Raw genomic sequence first — 18,214 nt, forward strand, 5'->3', positions numbered from 1 at the left:
ACCTTTTTTATGTGTCACAAGCTTTGAGAAATTCCAGACACTTTCAGCAAGTGCAGTATCATTAAAAAATAAATGTTCAGCCACCCAAGGTGATTATTTGGAAGGAGGTAACATTAGCTTACGTGTAGGTATTAGGACATAAATTAAAATCCTCGGCTGTGTTAATAGTCACAGCTACATATACCACAAAGTTGTGTTTTATTTACATAACTTCTTATGAAGGACATCTTACATACTTAGGAGGCTAAAAATTACAACTGCTTTTCCCACAAGACAAGCTGCCAAATTATCACACTGTTGGTTCTTTCATGATATAGTAACATTACACCACTTTTAGAAAATAAAAGTCACCTGAGTGGGGGCACCTGAGTGGCTCAGTTGGTGAAACGTCCGACTCTTGATTTTGGCTCAGGTCACGATCTCAGTCTGCTTGGTATTCACTCGCTCCCTTTCCCTGCCCCTCCCCCTGCTCATGTGCTCGCTTGCTCGCTCTCTAAAATAAACAAATCTTTAAAAAAAAGGCAATTTAAAGCTAATTATTAGCATTTACAAATCAATAAATTATTAAGTTTATGAAAAACCACATCACAAGCAAATGCACAAAACACCAGGGAAAGCGATTCTAGTGTAACTCTCACTTGACAAGATTAAGCATCCTTTTCAATAGGTCTGCTTTATACTCCCAGTGCAGCTGGCCCTTCCCACCATATGCTCATCACCGTAAAACAGACGCTTCAGAAACTACAAATTTTTTTATTTCTATCTGATGTTTTTTTTCTCTAAAAATAGAAAAGCAGTCTATGAATTATAAAATAAATAATAATAATCTGGAAGTCATGTAGGGGTCCAGTTTCAATGCAGCGGCACTTTCCTGTTCCTCTATTTTACGAAGGACTTCACTTAGCCACTCGGGTGGAATTTATTTTCTTGATATCAACCTGGCTCAGAATCAGTGTCCCATTTTTGAATCTTCCAACCTGCCCGATCCGTCCACTGGACAAAATACTGGGAGCTGATTTCTTCTTTTTGGATTTCCTGCAGTGAAAGGGAAAGAAAGGTACCAGAGTTAAGCTTACGAAGAGGGACGGCAGCACCATCAACCAGGTGACCGTGGTCTGCTCCTGCAAACCCCTGGGGTCCTCTGTGCACACCATTCTCCACTGCCCTACCGCAACAACCACCCGCCTTCCTGTGGTCCCTAAAACAGGCCAGCTGCCTTCCTGTCTCAGGGCCTTTGCACTGGCTTCTTCTATGCGGAATGTTCTGCTACAGATCCTTCCAGGCTGTTCCCTCCTCTTCACTCAGTTCTCAACTCGGAGGTCACCTCCCTAGAATGACATCCCGGCCCCCCCACCCCCAGTGATTTTCTTTTTTAATGCTTTATTGCAACCTCTTCACAGAACCTGCCAGCACCTGACACCCCTTGCTTAGCTGTTTGTATGTTTCGGGGTGTTTCCCTCACTACAATGTAAGCTCCTCAAAGGCAGGTACTAACCACCCCCCACCCCACCCCCGGCGCCCCGTGCGATCATGGCTGAATCCTGGACACCTGACACCTAAGACACCTACATGCCTGGCACGCAGGGGACCCTCAGACAGACAGACATATGTGGCCAGGACAAATGACCACCCGTGCGCAAGCTCACTAGGAGTCCAAGCAAAAGCTTAAGACGAAAGAAGTCAGTTTTGAAACAGTAATTCAAGGAGCGAGAAAAGGCATTTTTGAACAAAAGCTAAGAAACTAGCACGAAGCAACAGAACCAATGCTCCGTTCCTCGGGCCATGGTGCTCTGCTTCCTGTGGTGGGTCAGTGAACAGGACTCAGCCCCAGACTGCGCTGCCACGTGGGCAGGCTCTTAGCGGGGTTGGGAATGGGAATCTCGGTTTCTCCACGAGTCACTTGAGCTGTCTGATCTTTGGAAATGGGAGCCTAGAGAAGATTCCTGATTCAGTTCTGAGGGAGCTGTTCTATCTGGGACGACGTCTTCCCCTGTCTTCCCCTCCCGGGACTTGCTCAGAATGCAGGAGGGACAGCGAAGCACTCTAACAGGCTAGAAACACCCCGTATACTCAGGATGTCATCTTCAGAACTAATCAATAGGTTTATCCAGATCACTCCACCCCAGTACCTGAGGATGTCACTCACCTGTCTTCCTGCCCTCTCTTCTTTTTCTTGAAAATATCTGTGTCCTGGGCCTGATTTCAGAATTTAAGATATTATATGAGTCAGTAATGGATAATGGAGATTCAAAAACAGACTAGAGGGGGCGCCTGGGTGGCTCAGTCATTAAGCAACTGCCTTCGGCTCAGGTCATGGTCCCAGGGTCCTGGGATCGAGTCCCACATCGGGCTCCCTGCTCCGCGGGAAGCCTGCTTCTCCCTCTCCCACTCCCCTCTGCTTGTGTTTCCTCTCTCACTGTGTCTCTCTCTGTCAAATAAATAAATAAAATCTTTTAAAAAAAAAAAAAAAAAAAAACAGACTAGAGGTTTGTGATCAAAAGCCAGTGAGATACCATTTACTTTTCAACTTTTTCTCAAGCAGGCAATATTAAACATACACTCGGTTTCATCCTGAAACTCTTTCAAGAGCATGAAAGGTCGTTCCAGAAAAGACAGACAGGAGAAACGTCCCATCTTCCATTTTAGGGGAAAGGGAGGGAGCACAGCATGTACCCCTCTGTGGTTTGTCAGAGGCCCTTGTGTTCTGTACAACATAAAACGCAACATGGGAAAAAGATCACAGTAGCTGACGTGACCTGAGCAGGAACTTGCTATTTCAAAGCAAACCTCTCACGTGAATATGCCGGCTTCCCTGGCTGGTGCTGCAAATGAAGCTGACCTGAACAGGTGGAGAGAACGATCATGTCACCCTCCATCTTACTGCAGTCTACACTGCCTCCCAAGTAGCAGGTCCAGCATTCCACTGTGGCCAATCGCAGCCACCTTCCCTTCTAGCTTAGTAACAAAAGGGCTATTACTCATACCGTTCTCTTTTCTTCTTCTTTTGCTGTCTTCTTTTCTTTGATTTGCTCCTGCAACACCTTGTAATTCACGTAACTGTTTTTGGGAGGCTGAAATGCAAGGGGAAAAAAAAAACCAAGAGATATCATTTTTTATTTTGCAAGGATCTCCGAGTGCCCCCTGCCCTGCCTTGCCCTGGGCTCTCCCCTTTCCTGTATGTATCCTGTTGATGGAAGACAGAAGCAGCCCCTCACCTTAGCACCCAGCATGATGGCACGTTCCCGTTCCAGGATTCGTTCCTTCCCTTTTCCATAACCCCTGATCCCAAACCGGTGCACTTCCAAGCGAGCCTGTAGACGCAGAGTGGAATGAGCCCAAGTGCATTCCAGAGACTCCAGAGAAGAGATCTATCCCTAGGAGTAGCCCACACCTGACATGATGGGCTGTAGTGAGAAGTCTGTCGTGCTGTGGTTTACGGAGCTTTGTGGAGGTCTTACATAATTTCTTACCATAACCTTACAACACTCATTCTCCCATGTTGAATTTTTGACAGTTGAAGCAAAGACTTACCAGCACACAAATGAGCAACAGAATTAGGATTAAATGCAGGGCTCTGCATACTTGGATTGTCTCTGAAACAAGCCCTTCCGGGCAAGAATTTCCACTTAAAAGTACCTCTCCGAACACTCTTACTCACACTGAGAAACCATTTCTCATAGTAGCTTCAAACATAAATCCGTGTGTGTTTTTTTAAAAGATGCTGCAGAGGAAGAGAAAAAGTCACCAATGCCCACCCTTAGCAGTTGAATTATCTCCTCCTGTCTTTTTTCTCATGCATTTTAAAAACCTAGTCACAACCGCAGAATACACACATCCCTCCCTGCTTTTCTACTTACCTCTGCATCGTGGGCACTGTGGCCACAAACCAGCGTGTTTTAAATGATAGCCTGATATTTATCACCTGAATGCAGTGGGATTTGCTTAACCATTATTTCAACCACTGGACATAGAAGCTTTTTTTTTTTTGGTATTAGAAAGCTGAAAAAATTGAACAGTTTCAAAACACATACCTTCTCTAGGTTAAATTCTTGTCTATCCACATCTTTCTCAGGGATATTAGTTTTGGTCTGAAAAGAAAAGAATTCTTATTAAGATCATCTGTTACTGTATCATTGCAGTATTTGTCACCAACAGAGTAATCATTTTTTTTTATACAAATGAAGACATTTTTTTATTATTATTTTTTAAGATTTTATTTATTTGACAGAGAGAGAGAGCACAAGCAGGGGGAGCATCAGGCAGAGGGGGAGGGAGAAGCAGGCTTCCCGCTGAGCAGAGAGCCTGATGCGGGGCTCGATCCCAGGACCCTGGGACCATGACCCAAGCTGAAGGCAGACTGAGTCACCCAGGCGCCCCCAGAGTAGTCCTGTTTTAAAAAGCCTTGAAACTGGCCCAGATGCCTAAATATCAAATGATAACACAAGCAAGTTGCACGAAAGTCTTAATGGAAGAAAAATGGAGAAAAAAATGTTAAGGCCTCAAAGCTTAAGGATAAGATTTTTTTTAAAAAATACAAAAACAAAAAAGATGATAAGAGAGACCAATGTCTGTCTCTCATAAACCACATGCAGAAGATTCTGTTCAGTAGGGGGTTTAGAAGAGGGTGAGGGAGCAGGGATTCTGGAGGGTAAACATTATATATTTTTTATTTTTATTTTTCGAAGAGAGAGAGTGTGTGCATGAGCAGGGGGGTGGGGCAGAGGGAGAGAGAGAGAAAGAGAGAGAGAATCTTAAGCAGGCTCCATGCCCAGCATGGAGCCCGAAGTGGGGCTCAATCTCATGACCCTGAGATCATGACCTGAGCAGATATCAAGAGTCAGACACTTAACTGACTGAGCCACCCAGGCGCCCCTAAGCATTATATTTAAATAACTCTTTCTCTCCCTTTTTCTTCCCATCCAGCCATTAAAATAATGGCTAACAAAACTCTCTTAACTAAATATTTCTTTCAGGAACATCACATTTCTAGAAATTGAGATTTGGTTTATAATTCCCAATAGAAAATAATGATGCTGCACATGCCTTCAAAGCATGAGACTCTTTACATGGATACAGCCACTAGCTATGGTTACCAGCCCACAGAGCTGACCAGAAGCTTGAGATTTTAAAGAAAGGTACTGTCACATCTGGCTAACAGCAGCGGTGACTACTCAACCCCAGCCACCAGATCTGAACCAACAGGAAGCGGGCCCTACAAGCTGTGAAACCTCTAGAGAAGGCACCCTTCTCCCCCACAGGACAACGGTGGAGAGATGGCCAGCCGGCTGCTCGCCAGGGTAGGACCTCCCGCCCATCCTGCTCAGCAGGGGGCGCTGCGTGGGGACAGCGCAGTGCCCTGCCCTACACCATGCTGAGCGGCGCCGTAATCACAGCACTCTACAGGTCTCCTGGTCTCGCCTCCCAACGGGAGCAGTATACCCATGCTACCATGGGGCGAAAGTGGCCCACAGAGGAGAGGGGCACGGCCTCTGACGTCCCTGCTTTCCCCAACGCCGGCCCCACAGAATACCCCAGTCCCTGCACGCAGGCCTCAGCTCCTCCTGGCTGTGGGGACACCTGGGCCAGGGGCTGGGCGGGCCTGGGTGGCAGGTCCGGTGGGATGTATATATCTTGCCGTTCCCAAGCCCTCCGTTAACGTTTCGCCAGAAATAGCTCAGCTTTGCAGCTCTCGATGTGTTTGAGAAAAGGTCTGGATTCTAGATCCTTGTTTACAATAAAAGCAAACATTTGGAAAATACTTCTTAGCTCACTGTTTTGTGATGCTGAGTCCATACGCATGACCCCACCAATATCTAACTTCTATTCACAGCTTTAAAGACCTTTCAGTCCGGTATCCATCACATATTGCCTGATGTAGAAACCATCAGTGGTTCTCCCTGTCTGCCCTCCCCTGGTGCTCACTGCAACAGGAGGCTTAGTACCTGCAGGCAACACTGGGTGCTCCCCTGCTTCCAGGCTTCGCTGCCCACCTGAAGTTAGATAGGGTCAAAGCAATGTGAGCAGAGGGGAAGTACGCCCCTTCCACGAGGAACCTCTAAGAGCCATTCATCGATTCCCCTCCTTCACCAAAGCAATGAAGAGCCTTCCAGATGGTGGAGCCCCTATTATCCTGGGTCCCTAGAATGAGGACGCTGTGGAGCAGCACACACTGTCCTTGCCAAGCCTGATGGATATGTAAAAATAATTAACTTTTGCCTTCAAACCACTGAAATGTAGGGACTATGTTACCAAACCACAGCCTAATCTATCCTGACCAGTAAAGCTTTACTGTCCCACACACAGGAAAGAGAAATGTTTGCGGATTTTGAGAACCTGCATGTTAGGCTCCGAAGAAAGAAGAAAGCTATAAAACGAAGGAAGGAAGAGTTTGGGGGTGCGGTTGATAAAGGCCGGCAAGAACCTGCGGCGGTAACACGGTGACAGGTCTTTCTACCTAGTGAAGACGCTGGGTCCGCGCACTTGTGTTAATCAAAGGATGACAAGCCCAACCTAATCTGCTCGCTCGCTCTCTCTCTCTCACTCTGGTGGAGCAGCTTTCAAGCCAGAAAGCCTGGGGTATGAACCTGAACTCTGGTTCTTACTTCACATCCACAATCCTTTCTGTGGAATCCTTAGAAAATTCAGAGGCTTTGACATTTTAGAAAGGTAATACTGTGAATATGCTAAATACAATATACCACTTCCAGTGGGGGCCAAGACAGTAACCCATAATTAAATACATTCATATTTCTGCCACAATATCTATGAATCTTCATGCCAAATGGAACAGACAAAAATAATTCCTAAGCCTCATATGAGTTCAGATCAGGTTTTGCTGCCAAATAAAGCTGCACCAAGCTTCAAAACAAAACAAAACAAAACTGTGATTTCCAAAGCTCTGGGGTTCTGGAACCGCAGATAGGGGGCGGCTGACTGTTTAAACACGGGCAAGTTATCTTAACCTCTCTAGGCAGCAATTTCTTCTGTCAAATGAAGACAGGGCACATGAATTGTGAGGATTCAGTGAGATAATTAATGAATTAGTGAACAGAAGTAATCGCTTGTGGTATGTAGCAAGCACCCATAAATCTTAGGTATTATAGTGATTTGCTAGTCTGCACGTACCTGTGCCCAGGCCGCAGAAGCCAAGAGCCCCTTCGGATCTAGAGTCCACTGTTCTATTATTACTATTATGTCTTTCTTATCTCTTTTCTATGGAGGCCACAAAGGAGGCTAAGGTTCAGGACACAGATGATGCTAAAGGTGGAGAAAATACTGATAAGACATACCAGCCAAGCAACACTTGGATCATGTTCAGCCACACCTGGTGCTTTCATTCTTCCTCATAGGCAGCCTTGCACTCATTAAAGAGCAGTTCACCCACTCATTCCTCCAACCCCAAGTCCAGGTCACTCCATCCTGACCCAGGACCCCTGCAATAAACTCCTAACTCAGCCCCCACAGCCCTCTTGCCATTGCTTACCTATTATCTATTTACTATGCAGGGGCCTGAGTAAGTCACATCACCTCATGCCCTTAAAACTCTCTGGGGGCTCTCCATGTACTTTAAATTTCAAAGGCCTGACCATTGCCTGCAAGACCTGCAAGGGCCGGCCTCGGCCTGGCCCTGCACCACAGCTCATCTTCTTCTCGCCTCTGTCCAATTCCACTAGGCTTCCAGCTTCCAGAGCCCCTCCAGCCTTCTCCCACCCAGGACATTACCCTTCCAGCTCCCTTCACTGGCCAGCTCTCGCAGAGCCTCATGTCACCCCCTCCTGAGACTGCCTGCCCACTCTACCAAAAGGACATTCTGCCTCTTACTCTCAAGACCCTACTTCTTTCCCTCAGAGGGTTTAAAACTTTTTTTAAAGATTTTATTTATTTGAGAGAGAGAGAGAGGAAGAGAGAGAGAGAGAGTGCCAGCATGGAGGCTCCCAGCTGAGCAGGGAGCCTGATGCGGGGCTCGATCCCAGAACCCTGAGATCATGACCTGAGCCGAAGGCAGACGCTAAACCAACTGAACCACCACCCAGGCGCCCTTTAAAACTCTTTTTAATTACATTATTAATTTACTTGGGATTTGTCTGACTCCAGCAGTAGACTGCATACTCTATGAGGGCAGAGGACTATATCTCGTTCGCTGTTGGATCTCCAGGGTCTGGCGAATAGTAGGCACCCAGTTATTTGTGGAATAAATGAGTAAGTGCATAAATGATCTGTTACCTACTATTTCCTGTCAAACTACTTCTACAGTCACTGCTTTATAAAAGGGATAGGATTAGGAAGTCCATTGGTAGGTTAGACAGTTGGAATGGGTAAAATGTTATATAAATGGTGGCCAAGTTCCCTGATTAATCCACTAAATGGGGTGATGTCAGGGGAGGGTTTTCCCACATAGCCAACAAGCAATGCTCCCACACCTGCTACAATTCAATTCAATTGTGACGCTCTCTACCTGGAGATGGCATCAGATTGCATCTGATTAAGGGCTCAGTCCTACAAGACTGCCACCCACTTCATTCACCAGCTGCAAGCCCACGTTGTCACCTGTGCGTGCTTCTAACCACCTACAGATTAGCAGTTCCCCGAACCCCCTCTTTGGCTTCGATTAGTTTGCTGGAGTGGCTCACAGAACTCAAGAAAGCCATCTCACTTACCAGATCACTGGCTGATTATCAAAGGATATAACTCAGGAAGAGGCAGATGGGGGGATGCATAGGGTAAGGTATGTGGGACAGGACGAGGCACTTTCATATCCTCTCTGAACATGTCACTCTCCAAGCACCTCCACACGGTCACCAACCCAGCTTTCCAAGCCCTCTGGAGGCTTCATTACGTAAGTATGACAGATAAAATCACTGGCCCCAGGCAGTTAATTCAACCTCTGGCCCATTACTCCTCCCCAGAGATCAGGGAGATGGGACTGAAATTTCTAAACCTCTATTCATGCGGCTGATCCTCTGGGCAACCTGCTCCCACCTTTACAGCTTCTCCAAGTCACTCGCTACAAAAGACACCTTTACATCACTTAGGGAATTACAGGGGTTATCGGAGCTCTGCGCCAGAAATGGGGGACAAAGACCAAATATTTTTGTATTTATTATAAATCACCATAGCACACCATGAACACCTCTTTCAATACACAATGCTGTTTAATCACAGTATATACGTCACAGGTCTAAGTTCTAGGGAAAGAAGGTCACTTCCTGGGTTCAGGCAGGGCCAGCTGGGTTGTCCAACTTGTCAGTACCTCTCAAGTATTCCCCAAAGACAACCAGCTGACCCCGTGCAGGCTATCAGTATCTTATTAGACATTTGGGCTGATTCCATGTCTGTCTGAACTGTCCCACGATGACCCAGAAGCTTTCAGAGAACAGGGGCCACAACTATCATTTACCACGTTACACAAATTCTTGGCATAGCATCACGTATCCTAATTACTCCCAGCTGACTGACCATTCCTTAGCTGGCATTCCCTTTACCCAGGATATGCCATTAATAACTAGCATTCTATTCATTTCTATTTGTTTACATGTTGCAATATCGACATCCTCAAGTCTTTTTACAGGCATTTGTGTTTTGATTGTGTTCATTTTCTGTCTCAGCCAGACACATTCACGTGTTCAAAGGATACATTTTAAAAAGGAGGAAAGGGCAGAACGCCAAAGACAACTGAAAAATTTCATTAAGGTCAGAAAATCCAAAATGTCGGATGAGCTGAGGTTCCCAAGAAAAGCCAACTACAATGAAAAAGGGATCAAACGGAATGGGAAGAAAAAGAATCCAACAGCCGGCAGCAGATGCTCTGTTAGTAAGAGACAGAGAAATGCACTCATTCAATGCCAACATTTTTGTCCTTTCTATTAGAAAACTTCCCATTCTAGAAAGAACCCAATGAGTGTAAGAGGAAACAGAAGACCCAGACACCTGAGGAAATGAGGGTACTCACATGCTTTGTTAGTCAGCTTCTCCAAACGCAGAATTATATATAACGCAAAGCAGTGTCCCACCCTTTTCATTGCAGGGCACACACAGAAGATACTAGTATTTGTAAGGTGCATGAGGGTTCGCTGTGGTAATACTGACCACCGTAAGCTTCCCTGGCTAGCCAGCGTGGGGACTCTGCCCGGCTGAAGGGCCAAGGAAATCCGCTTCCTGGCCTGCCTATAACAGCTCCCGGTGCCCCAATATTTGGAGTATGAGTTGGAAACTGACCTAGAATCCTAAAATAAAGGTAGATGATTACAAAAAGTGCTATTAGTCTTTGAGGAAGACACACTGGTAAGCATGACATGAAGAGCTACCTCAATGCTAGGAAAGATGACACAGCTGGTTTTTTTAAACCATAAAAAAGACGTGGTAAGTGCTGGATGCTCACACACGTTCACCAAGAACGATACAAGCCCGACTGTCTTTGAAGTGGGTTGAATTGTGGTCTCCAAAAAAAGACATGTCCATGTTCTAATACCCAGAATCAACGAATGGATCTTATTTGGAAAAAGGGGCTTTGTAGTGTAATTAAGTTAAGGACCTCATGACGAGACCCATCCTAGATTTCGGGTGGGCCCTAAACCCAATGACAACTGTCACTGGCTACGAGAAAGGCAGAGGGAGATTTGAGACTCGGACAGAGAGGGCCATGTGCAGATGGAGGCAGAGTGGAGGGTGATGCAGCCATGAGTCAAGGATTGCTTAGAGTCACCAGAAGCTGGAAGAAGAAAGGAAGGATTCCCTTTTGGAGGCGAATGTGCCCAGCTAACACCTTGATTTTTGCCTTTCTGGCCTCCAGAACTGTGAGAGAACAAATTTCTGCCCAGCAGCCCCCTAGGAAACTAATAAATCCCCCTTTCCTTTGATGATAGATTAAAGTTTACAGGACACGAGGAATGCAACAGAAATAGAGTTATCTGGATTTTTGCAATGAATTTGACAAAACCATAATATCCTTGTGGGAAGTTGGATAAGCAACTACACCTCTCTCCTCGACTGAATTTTGAGTGAGCCTTACAAATTCAGTCTGGGAGAGATTACTGCTCAGTGAAATCCAACTGCTTTCCCTCAGAACGTTAAGTTCCTTGAGAAAAAGCAGTTTTATCTCTTGTTCAATGCTGTATCCCAGTGCCTTGCAGCCAGAAATAGTTGTTGAATAACTGACTTTTCTGAGCACCATCAAGCAGAAGGCTTATCAGCATGAAAGGGTCCACTCAGAAGGCTTGCGTTTCTCAAACTCTGCACATTCCTAAGGAAGTCTTGTTTCAGAATTGGCCCTTGGCTGGTTCCTGGGAGCTGACTGATAAGAATGCTTTTGCATACCCAAGCCTTGAGCCAAGCCACACCAAGTTTGCCCAGATTATTTATACTAAAAATGTGATTTATGGTGAATACCTACTTCTTTTCTGGGGGCCTCGAGCTTCAATAACTAAGGTCAGTCTGTATGTCTACATAAGTGATCTCCAATAAAAACCCTGGACACCCAGGCTGGGGTGAAATTCCCTGGTTGGCAACATTTCCCACATGCCGTCACACGTCACTGCTGGGGAAACGCAACGCAACCCATGCAACTCCACTGGGAGGAGACATCTAGACACTTACACCTGGTTTCCTCCAGACCTCGCCCCATGCACCCTTTCCCTTCACTGGTTTTACTCTGTATCCTTTTGCTGTAGTAATTTGTAACCACGATGGTGACTACATGCTGAGTGTTGAGTCCTGTGAGTGCTCTTAGCAAATCCTCAAGCCAGAGGGTGGTCTTGGGAACCCCTGACACGGTCTATAAAGATACTCATGTAGGGGAGCCTGGCTGGCTTAGTCAGTACAGCCTGCAACTCTTGATCTTGGGGTCATGAGTTCAAGCCCCACGTTGGGTGTAAGACTACTTAAATGAATAAAAACTTTTACATATACATATATATTTTTTTATAAAGTCTTTTTTTAAACAATTTTATTTATTTATTTATTTGTTTATTTATTTATTTGAGAGAGAGAGAGAGAAAGCACAGGCAGGGGGAGGGGCAAAGGGAGAGGGAGAAGCAGACTCGCCGCTGAGCAGGAAGCCCGACACGGGGCTTAATCTCAGGACCCTGAGATCATGACTTGAGCCATGATCTGACTGAGCCACCCAGGTGCCCAAATTTAAAAAAAAAAAAAAAAAGAAAGAAAGAAAGAAAAGATACTTCTCTAAAACTGCAATATCAGGGTTTTCACCATATGCATATAAACTAACCAACTCATTACCTGTGTGTCCTCATCTTGATCCAGCTTCTCTTTTCTTTTCTTATTTCCGCTGTGAAATTCTATCACTTCTACTGGCTCCCTGCTGTTCTTCAGGGTTGAGGGAGATACTGCAGCACTAGGGACTCCTGGTCCCGAAGGGGAACCGGCGGGGGACACGGCAGGTGCACACTGCAGCTCTTCGCGGAGTTCCCTGAAGAAGCTGGAGGCACTCTTCTTTTGGCCTCTTACAAGAGAACCTGGTAGGGGAGCTGGCTCTGTGGCCACAGCCACTGGAGCCCCGGCACCTCTCTTCTTGTTTTCTCCTCTCTTTCTGATCCTTTTCTGTTCTGCTTCATCTTCTGTCTCTCCTGTTTGTTCAAACACACAGCGGAAAAATATCTTTGGTTTTATCAAATCGTCAAATCATGTGAATGCGCTTGTATGTACGCCACGGCTATCAACACCCAGAAATAACAAAGAAACAAAAGATTTCTTTTTCTTCAAATGGGGTTGTATTTGCACAATTTGGGGGGGGGGTATTTTTATTTATTTAATTTTAATTGAATTAATTAACATATAATGTATTATTGGTACAGGCCTGTGATTCACCAGTCTCATATAATACCCAGTGCTCATTCCATCACATGCCCTCCTTAATGCCCATCACCCAGTTACCCCATCCCTTCACCTCCCTCCCCTCCAGCAACCCTCAGTTTGTTTCCTATGATTGAGTCTCTTATGGTTTGTTGTATTTGCACAATTTGTAGAATCCAAGATGCAACATCTTTTGCTAGGTAACTAACTGTATTCATGTCTTTGACTCATGGCACAATTACTTCAGCCCTCACCTCAGTCCATACTAACAGCGACCTCAAGGCAATAGTCCCCTGGTAATCCCAGTTGGTTCTCACTTTGTGCTAAAAATGTCTGCCGCTGCAGCTGGTGTTTTGTTTTTTTTTTTTGTTTTAAAGATTTTACTTATTTATTTGACAGAGAGAGACAGCGAGAGCAGAAACACAAGCAGGGGGAGTGGGAGAGGGAGAAACAGGCCTCCCGCCGAGCAGGGAGCCCGATGCGGGGCTCGATCCCAGGATCCTGGGATCATGACCTGAGCCGAAGGCAGACGCTTAACGACTGAGCCAGCCAGGCGCCCCGTGTTTTGTTTTTTTTAACACTCTCTAGGGTTACAGGTGGGTATCATAGTCTGCCTATTTTTTTTCAGTTATGAATTAAGATGAATCTACGACAACTGACTCAATTTGAACACATTTATTTTCTACGAAATCCCCGTATCTCCTCTTTGTTTTACCTGTTCAATTCTGACCAGTCACCTGAAGGTTCTGACCTCATTACTCAGCTACAGTGCAAGTATCGCAGCACTCTCTAAACATCGGCTGATCATTTATGTTCACTTAATATTAAGGGTCAACTAAACTTTGGCATTGGGCACCTAAAAATGGGTAGTTACAGCCCAAGCCTTCAGAGCGCCTCGCGTAATTTCAAGCCTGTGCTAACATAAACTGTATTTAGGATTTGGCAGAATTGTCTTTTCCTCTAGTTTTTAAACTTCTCAAGGCCAGAGACTAAGTCTTCTCTGTCCTCCGATATTCCCAAGGGCACAGAGATGTTGTGTCCATAGGACAAGTCAGGAAAAGTCAATACAAGGGGAGGGACAGGGGCTAGACAGTCTGGGGATTGGAACCCAGGCTCTGCAAATTAATTGCTAGGTGAACTTCAATACCTTTTTTTAACCCCTAATACTTGTTTCTACATTTGTAATAAATGGGATTGATGACAGTATGTATTTCACCAGGAAGCGAAGATTAAATGAGTAAATACATGAAAGACATGGACTATATGGCAAATTCTCTATACTTTTTAGCTGTTATTTTTACTGTGTAAGTGAGCTTAGAATTTTGAGCAATGGCTCCAAACTACAATAGCTTTTGCAACAGCACCTTACAAATTTAAGAAATGTTTGCTCCTTAAAGACACTTATGCCTAGGCTATCTCTTGCCTGAACAAGGGATGTCACCTCACCTGGAGCAATTCTTCGGAGTGTGTGGAACTGTCTTCCTACTAAGGTGCCAGACGGTTCCCAATCTTGAATAACCGTTTTTATTTCCTTTTCCCCAAGGAAGATAGGAGAGGGTGGCCAACTTAGTGCAAGAAAAGGCTGAGAAAAGCTTCACGTGAAAACGTTCTCTGAAGTCCGCGGGGGTTGGAACACACTGAAGGTGGGGGCTCTACGGTGACAAGGTGGTACCAACGCACCAGGGTCACGCGGGGCTGGGAGGGTGGTGTGGGGGAAGCGGGCTTCCCAGAGGGCCGCGAAACGCGAAAGGGGGGGCTATTTTCGAGAGCCCAAGGTCCTGTGTGCATCACACCCTGTAAGCCTGAAAGCCTCGCTGCTTACGACAAGCCAACTAGGTTGGTGCCCGCACTCAGGGACGACTTGGGAGGCTTGATCCATGAAGAACAACAACAGAGCCCGATCGTGGGGCGAGGGGGAGGGGAACTCTGCCGGAGGTGTGTGCTGGACCCATCATGAGAACCAGGTCGGACGAGCTGAGGGGGGCTCCACGTGCAAGAACCGAGAGCCGAGGGCGGCCTAGCTCCGAAGGCACAGCTGACCTCAGCTGCCAGCCCGCTCTCCACGTGGGCTCCGAGGCCCCGCACTCACCAAAATCGTAGAGGTTCCGGAGCAGGGCGTCCAGGAGCGTCTGAGAGCCGGGAGGCGCGCGGGACCCCAACCCCTGCTCCTGGGCCATCGCGGGGGTGTGTGTGCCACCGCGGTACCGCCGAGAGCCCGCGGGGATTTCGGCCTCGCGGCCCCCACACTTCCGAGTTCCGACGCGGTGAGCGCGCGCGCGTCGCAGGTCCCGGCGCGGCTTCCGTCCTGGTTAAGATGGCGGCGCCCGGGGTCCTGTGGAGCGGCAGCAGAGGGGGCCGCCGCCCTAGGCGAGGTCGGGCCGCCCAGCGCGGAAGAACCGCCTCCAGCAGCAGCATCACCACCGCTTAGCAAAGAATTTCAGGCCCCGCCCGCCCGGGACGGCAGCCGCACCATGGATTCTTCCAGTTCATCTAACTCTTTCTCCGTCGGCTCCGCCAGTCCCGGCGCTGTCGTGCTCCTCTATTCGGTAGGCGCCCAGGGGAACGAGGCCCGGGGCGGGGCCGCGAGAGAGGACCCCACCCGCTCGGTCCCGGCCTCCCACCGGCCACGACCCCTGGCCCAAAAGAGTGGGTCCCGGGGCCGCCGAGGAGGGGGTAGGTGGTTGACTTGGTTTCCAAGGCAACGGTGTATCGCTGCGTGTGTAAATGTGTGTATGCTTTTAGAAGTTTCTGTGGGTGATGGTTCCTCTGGTTCCTTTCCACTCGTTCCTTCTCGTTCCCTCCACCAGGCACGGGGCCTTCAGAAAGCCCCTGATACAGGAATGAGGCGTGAGAATTGGATCTCCGTCTCTAGCCAGGGCTACCTGAGATTTTCATTAAACCGGAGAAACCTGCGGGTCTGACCCGGCCTGAGATACATCCCGCATGCGGCTCCCCACCCTGCCCTTTTGCTGCCGTGCTGTTCCTGGAAGAAAAGTACTTGGCTTGTATGTGGGCATAGTTTGTAAGACGTAAAGTTTTTAATCTAGGAAGATTTGGAACTTCTGGAAATTTTTATTGCGTTTTGTCTTCCATGCTTACTTTTTTTGCAGAAGTCATTTTGGAAGACAACTAATGCCACCCAGCCTCTCCCAACTTGCCTTCCAACCCCCAGGCCCCTCCTCCCTCTCCTGATTTTAACTGATCTTTTTTGCCACCACAATGTTGGTCACTCACAATTTATGTGAAGAAATTATGAGGTGAACCCTTTGTAGTTCTCAGGATTGCACAATTCTGGGGCAACGGATATATATTTTTTTAACCACTAAATTAATTTTTATCTACTTTACAAGGAAATAAAAGAATGCATTTTAAGAGCATGTTACTGTGTCCTGCAGGCTAGCGCCAGTTTCTGACTTTAATGTTAATGTGTGTCGGAAGGTCATAACAGGGAAAAGACAAAACAAGATAAACAAAAAACTCAGTTTCAAAAGAGAAGCGATATATATAGGGCTATATATCGAGGAAACAGAAGTTTCTCTATGTTCCAAAGAATACTGGTGTGTCAGCTTGTTTCCTCGATGGGGAGAGCTCTGGCCTTATAATTGCTGTCAACTGTCCACTTCTGTGAGGGTTATTACTTTAACCTCTCTCCTCATTGACCTTCTCACCCCACAACTCTGTGGTAGAACTATCGTTGACCTCATTTTCTAATTCTGCTATTCCAGAGCCGACATGTGGGGAAGCAGGTTGCTTAGTACGTCTGACTCGCCATGGGTAGCTTTTTCAGCCCTAAACCGGTTTGTGAGTTGACTACAGCTTTGCACCTGTGTATTAAAGGGAAGAGTTGGGTTTTTTACGTCCCCGTTTACCACTGGTTCTTTCATGATAACACTTTTGCCAACTTGTTCACATGAAAAATTAAAGCAGTTGTATGTGAGCTTTTCCTGCTTCTGAAGCTGGACAGAACCCTCACTACTCTTGTGTGCATAGTCTACTTTTAATGATGACCTGAACTTTTTCTTCCTATTTCAGGCTGTCCTTATTTCAGCCACACTGCACATTGTGCAATACTCCATCTAATGTAAGAGTGGTGCTCAGAGATATTTAAGATACTCTTGATTGCAGCAAACATTGCAGCACTCGTACCTACAGCATCCTACTCATTCTCAACTTCCAAGATGTGGAAGTGAAAGCTCCACCCCTTGTGTCTGTGGACTTGAAAGAAAGTCATGGCAATGAACAATTACAGTTGAGATAAGGCCAATGACTGAATCGTGCACAGTATGTTGTGGGAGGAATAAGAAGGGGCACCTGACCTTCAGAGAAGGCTTTTAAGAGAAGGTGACACCTGAGCTGAGTTTTTGAGTTGTGACTCGAAGATGAGAGAGGAGAGGAAGACTGGCCTAGGCATCCATGTAAGAAAGCCACTCCTTTGCATGTTTGGGAGAACCAAGTAGTAAGGGTGGAATAAAGGAGACGTGAGAAACAAAACTAAGGATGTAGGCAGAAGGTACTTCCTAAGGGGGTTTTATGTATCAGGTTTATACACCCTTAAGGATAAAATCTTAACTTTCTAAGGGAACATTTCAGGATGATCAGATTTGTATTTTTGAAAGTCTAAGAAGACTAGGTTTCTGGAATGGTTATTTGTGTGGATAACCTTTACTTGAGTAGAGACTGTAGAAGGAGAATCTGATTGGAGAAGGAATCTGATGCCAGAGCGTGGAGAGCAGCAGAACACCATTGTAGTAATTCAGAGAAGTGATGAAAGCCTGAGGCAATGGCAGTGAGCCTGGGGAGAGGGGAGATGGGTGAGTGTGTGTGATATTTAGGACAGTGGAAATGCCGTGGCTAAAGAAATGGAGGTGTCTGTGATTTGGCACGTGGGCGGATGTTGATGCCTTTTGCTGATAGGAAATCTGGGGAGAGGAACAGGTTTAGTCAGGGTAATATAATACTTTCAGTTTGGGATGTGTTCAGTGTGAGATGCCAGTGGTAAAATTAATGATTTTTAACTTATGGATTACTGTGTTATGGACCTGATAACATCACAAGGTGTGGGGGAGACATCCAGATAGAGTTAGAAATATGGTACCAGAGCAAAAGAGGAAGGTCTGGCCTAAATATATGGATTCGTCAGACGTCAGCAAGTAAATTGTATGTGAGGCCATAGGTCTGCCTGCAGTCTTTCAGTGAGACCACAGAATGAAAAGAAGACTGGGGTTGGAGAATTACTGGTATACCCAGAACCCAAGCTATGGCTTCCTGTTAAAGTCTGAATGAAAAATCTGGACTCCTTACAACATCTTACAAGACTACATAATTGCCTCCTCCCTGAATTTACTAATCTTGCGCTCTGGGCTTCAACCACACCGGCCTTCTGTTTCTCAGGCAGTAAGCATGGTCT

The 18,214-nt window shown here is 46.5% G+C and overlaps 2 protein-coding genes across 6 annotated transcripts in view; one reads left to right on the forward strand and one right to left on the reverse strand.

Annotated features, from left to right (window-relative positions):
• Positions 1 to 737: 737 nt before the first annotated feature.
• On the reverse strand, positions 738 to 15,118 carry FSAF1 (40S small subunit processome assembly factor 1). 3 transcript variants are annotated; one of them, XM_036069085.2, is made up of 7 exons: positions 14,897 to 15,118; positions 12,235 to 12,581; positions 4,032 to 4,088; positions 3,216 to 3,311; positions 2,985 to 3,071; positions 2,147 to 2,196; positions 738 to 1,035 (listed from the first exon to the last, which is right to left on the reverse strand). In XM_036069085.2, exons 1-7 carry the CDS (start codon positions 14,982 to 14,984, stop codon positions 897 to 899), a joined length of 864 nt encoding a protein of 287 aa, XP_035924978.2. In that variant the 5' UTR covers positions 14,985 to 15,118; the 3' UTR covers positions 738 to 896. The 3 variants fall into 3 exon arrangements, with proteins under 3 accessions (XP_035924978.2, XP_077933829.1, XP_077933830.1); XM_078077703.1 differs by lacking the exon at positions 3,216 to 3,311; XM_078077704.1 differs by lacking the exon at positions 738 to 1,035 and having other exon boundaries at positions 2,147 to 2,839.
• Positions 15,119 to 15,125: 7 nt separating this feature from the next.
• Positions 15,126 to 18,214, forward strand: part of GNPAT (glyceronephosphate O-acyltransferase) — a 33,657-nt gene continuing 30,568 nt past the window's right edge. Inside the window, exons 1-2 of one of the 3 annotated variants that reach the window (XM_036069079.2) lie at positions 15,220 to 15,353; positions 16,840 to 17,222. In XM_036069079.2, coding sequence (XP_035924972.1) covers positions 17,187 to 17,222 — 36 coding nt within the window. In that variant the 5' untranslated portion in view covers positions 15,220 to 15,353; positions 16,840 to 17,186. The other 2 variants (XM_036069083.2, XM_036069082.2) reach the window with 2 other exon arrangements.

This window comes from Halichoerus grypus, chromosome 7, assembly GCF_964656455.1.
Source record: "Halichoerus grypus chromosome 7, mHalGry1.hap1.1, whole genome shotgun sequence".
NCBI classification, from domain to species: domain Eukaryota; kingdom Metazoa; phylum Chordata; class Mammalia; order Carnivora; family Phocidae; genus Halichoerus; species Halichoerus grypus.

Excerpts from the sequence above, each read along its gene's own strand:
- FSAF1 (XM_036069085.2), bottom strand. The coding sequence starts at position 14,984 with ATGGCCCAGGAGCAGGGGTTGGGGTCCCGCGCGCCTCCCGGCTCTCAG. Across the intron at positions 3,312-4,031 it reads AAGAATTTAACCTAGAGAAG|GCTCGCTTGGAAGTGCACCG; the intron begins GTATGTGTTTTG and ends CTGCGTCTACAG. Across the intron at positions 2,197-2,984 it reads AAGAAGAAGAAAAGAGAACG|GCCCAGGACACAGATATTTT; the intron begins GTATGAGTAATA and ends TTCTGAAATCAG.